The sequence below is a fragment of the Ipomoea nil genome, unplaced genomic scaffold (assembly GCF_001879475.1).
Source record: "Ipomoea nil cultivar Tokyo-kokei standard unplaced genomic scaffold, Asagao_1.1 scaffold3162, whole genome shotgun sequence".
Classification (NCBI taxonomy): Eukaryota; Viridiplantae; Streptophyta; class Magnoliopsida; order Solanales; family Convolvulaceae; genus Ipomoea; species Ipomoea nil.
In genome coordinates, this window is record NW_017619590.1 from 427,745 (window position 1) to 429,907 (window position 2,163).

Here is a 2,163-nt window from a genome sequence, read left to right on the forward strand (position 1 = left end):
TAATGTATATTAGGAAAAAATATTCGTGACAGGGTGTAAAATTACTGTAAAAAGAATACAATCCATTTATCTGTCAAGAATTTATCCAGTTTTGCTCATATATGTGGCCCTATAAATACCATATCATCTCAGCATGCATAATCACCCACATACACAAGATCAATAAAGAATAAAAAACCACAAATCGATCTTGAGCACTTATAATAGCTTCTTCTTCTTTTCTCATTTCCAATCAATCTATATATATATATCATGGCAAGAAGGAGATTAAGATTGGCATATATTGTGAATCAATCGAAAAGAAAAGCATCCTACCAAAAAAGAAAGAAAGGGGTGGTCAAAAAACTTAATGACCTCACCGTTCTTTGCAGTGCGGATGCTGCCATGATAATGTTTAGCTGGTTTGAGCAGGGGCCAGTGATATGGCCTACTGTTGAAAGGGTTCAAGAGCTGATTGCTAGGTTCATGCAGTTGCCGGACGTGCAACAAACCCGGCGAATGATGAGCCAGGACAGCTTTGTTGTGCAAATGCTTGAAAAGTTGGGCACTCAGCTTCTAAAATTGAAGCAAGAGAAGAGGGAGAAGGAAATGAATGCAGTGATGCATCAGAGTTTTCGCGGAGAACAGATAGTTGATTATCTGAGTTCCGTAGATTTAAACGAGCTGGGTTGGGTTTTAAACACGAATATAGCTGAAAGTGTTATGAGGTTGGTAAGAGATTCCCCAACTCTGGCTCCTCCTTCCGTTGTTGCTCCAGCAGATGTGTTTTCTGGGCAAAGCTATCAAAGCATGGTGGGTATGCAAACTGCCAATCTTAATCCTGCCTGGAATTGGGCTTTTAGTAATCAAAATGACCCAACTCAGGGGGAGCAGGGCCTAGCACTTCCCAACAAAATCCTTAAGTCGTTTCTGCAAACTTCTCGGTGTTCATAACTTCTCTTAATGAAAGTGTTTTTGTTTGTTATTTAAATTGATGTATTATATTGGGAATAGACTGGCTAATGCATCTATATATTTTTATGTTGTTTTGTTTTTTTCAAGTTCCATTAATGATAAAATAAGTTGTCCTATTTATTTTTAAAAAACCTGGGTATAAATTTGAGTTGCAGAAAATCCTTCTCATAATACATAAATATAAAAGATCAAAGTTCATATCCCTTTGCATTCACAAATTTCATTAATCAAAATGACCCAACTCAGGGGGACCAGTGCCTAGCAACTCCCAAAATGGATATGTTTCTCAAATGCTGTAATGCAGTGCGTTGCAATGCAAGTGTTTTTATTTGTTATTTAAATTGACAAATTTGAATTGTACAAAATTGTTCAAAAAATACATAATAAATATATCAAATCAAATTACATATCCCTTTGCACTGATACAAATTATAATAGAAAGATAATAAATAACATATCTGTTAGGAATATGTTGTAAATTTTGATGAGCCGAATGTATTTTTTGAAAAATCAAGTAGTCCCCATTTTTATTCTATTTGAGTCAGTTTGAGTCTACAGAGTATGGTGCACCCATATCATGCAACCCATGTACAAGTCTGGAAAATCACAAGTTGATTTTAGATGTTAAGCGGGATTATAGCTTAACACAATTATGATGCGGATAAGTCACCAAGAACTATGCTAGAGGAGTTGGAAGAAATGCGTGTGAGCTATGCCAAATGATCTTAAGTTCAAATCTCATGTGAAGAATTTTTAAGCTTGGACCGTATGGGAGACTAGCTCTGACCGTATGAGAGACTAGCTCTGACCGTATGAGAGACTAGCTTGGACTGTATAACCGTATATACGGTATGGGAGACTAGCTTGGACTGTATAACCGTATATACGGTATGGGAGACTAGCTTGGACAGCATGGGAGACTAGCTCAATATCAAGTATATTGGACTGTATACCGTATGGGAGACTAGCTCAAAGTATACCAAGCCGTATGGGAGACTAGCTAAGAATATGGAGACTAAGTAAAATGCACAAGTCTCACAAAAGACATATGGAAAAACACACCAAGTATGGTGAACCAAGCTAGAAATTCGAAACAGAGCATCTCACCATGAACAACTGTGAAGTTTTTTACAAAGGTTCCAGTATATTATTTTACAAGGATCATGAAGGAGAAAATATCTGATATATTTTCATCTGAACTTCAAGTTT

The 2,163-nt window shown here is 36.5% G+C and overlaps 1 protein-coding gene across 1 annotated transcript; it reads left to right on the plus strand.

The window, feature by feature from the left end:
* Positions 1-384: 384 nt before the first annotated feature.
* On the plus strand, positions 385-933 carry LOC109167413 (MADS-box transcription factor PHERES 2-like). Its single transcript, XM_019316430.1, has one exon. It carries the CDS (start codon positions 385-387, stop codon positions 931-933), a length of 549 nt encoding a protein of 182 aa, XP_019171975.1.
* Positions 934-2,163: the final 1,230 nt, after the last annotated feature.

Coding starts and splice junctions, on each gene's coding strand:
- LOC109167413 (XM_019316430.1), top strand. CDS start 385: ATGATAATGTTTAGCTGGTTTGAGCAGGGGCCAGTGATATGGCCTACT.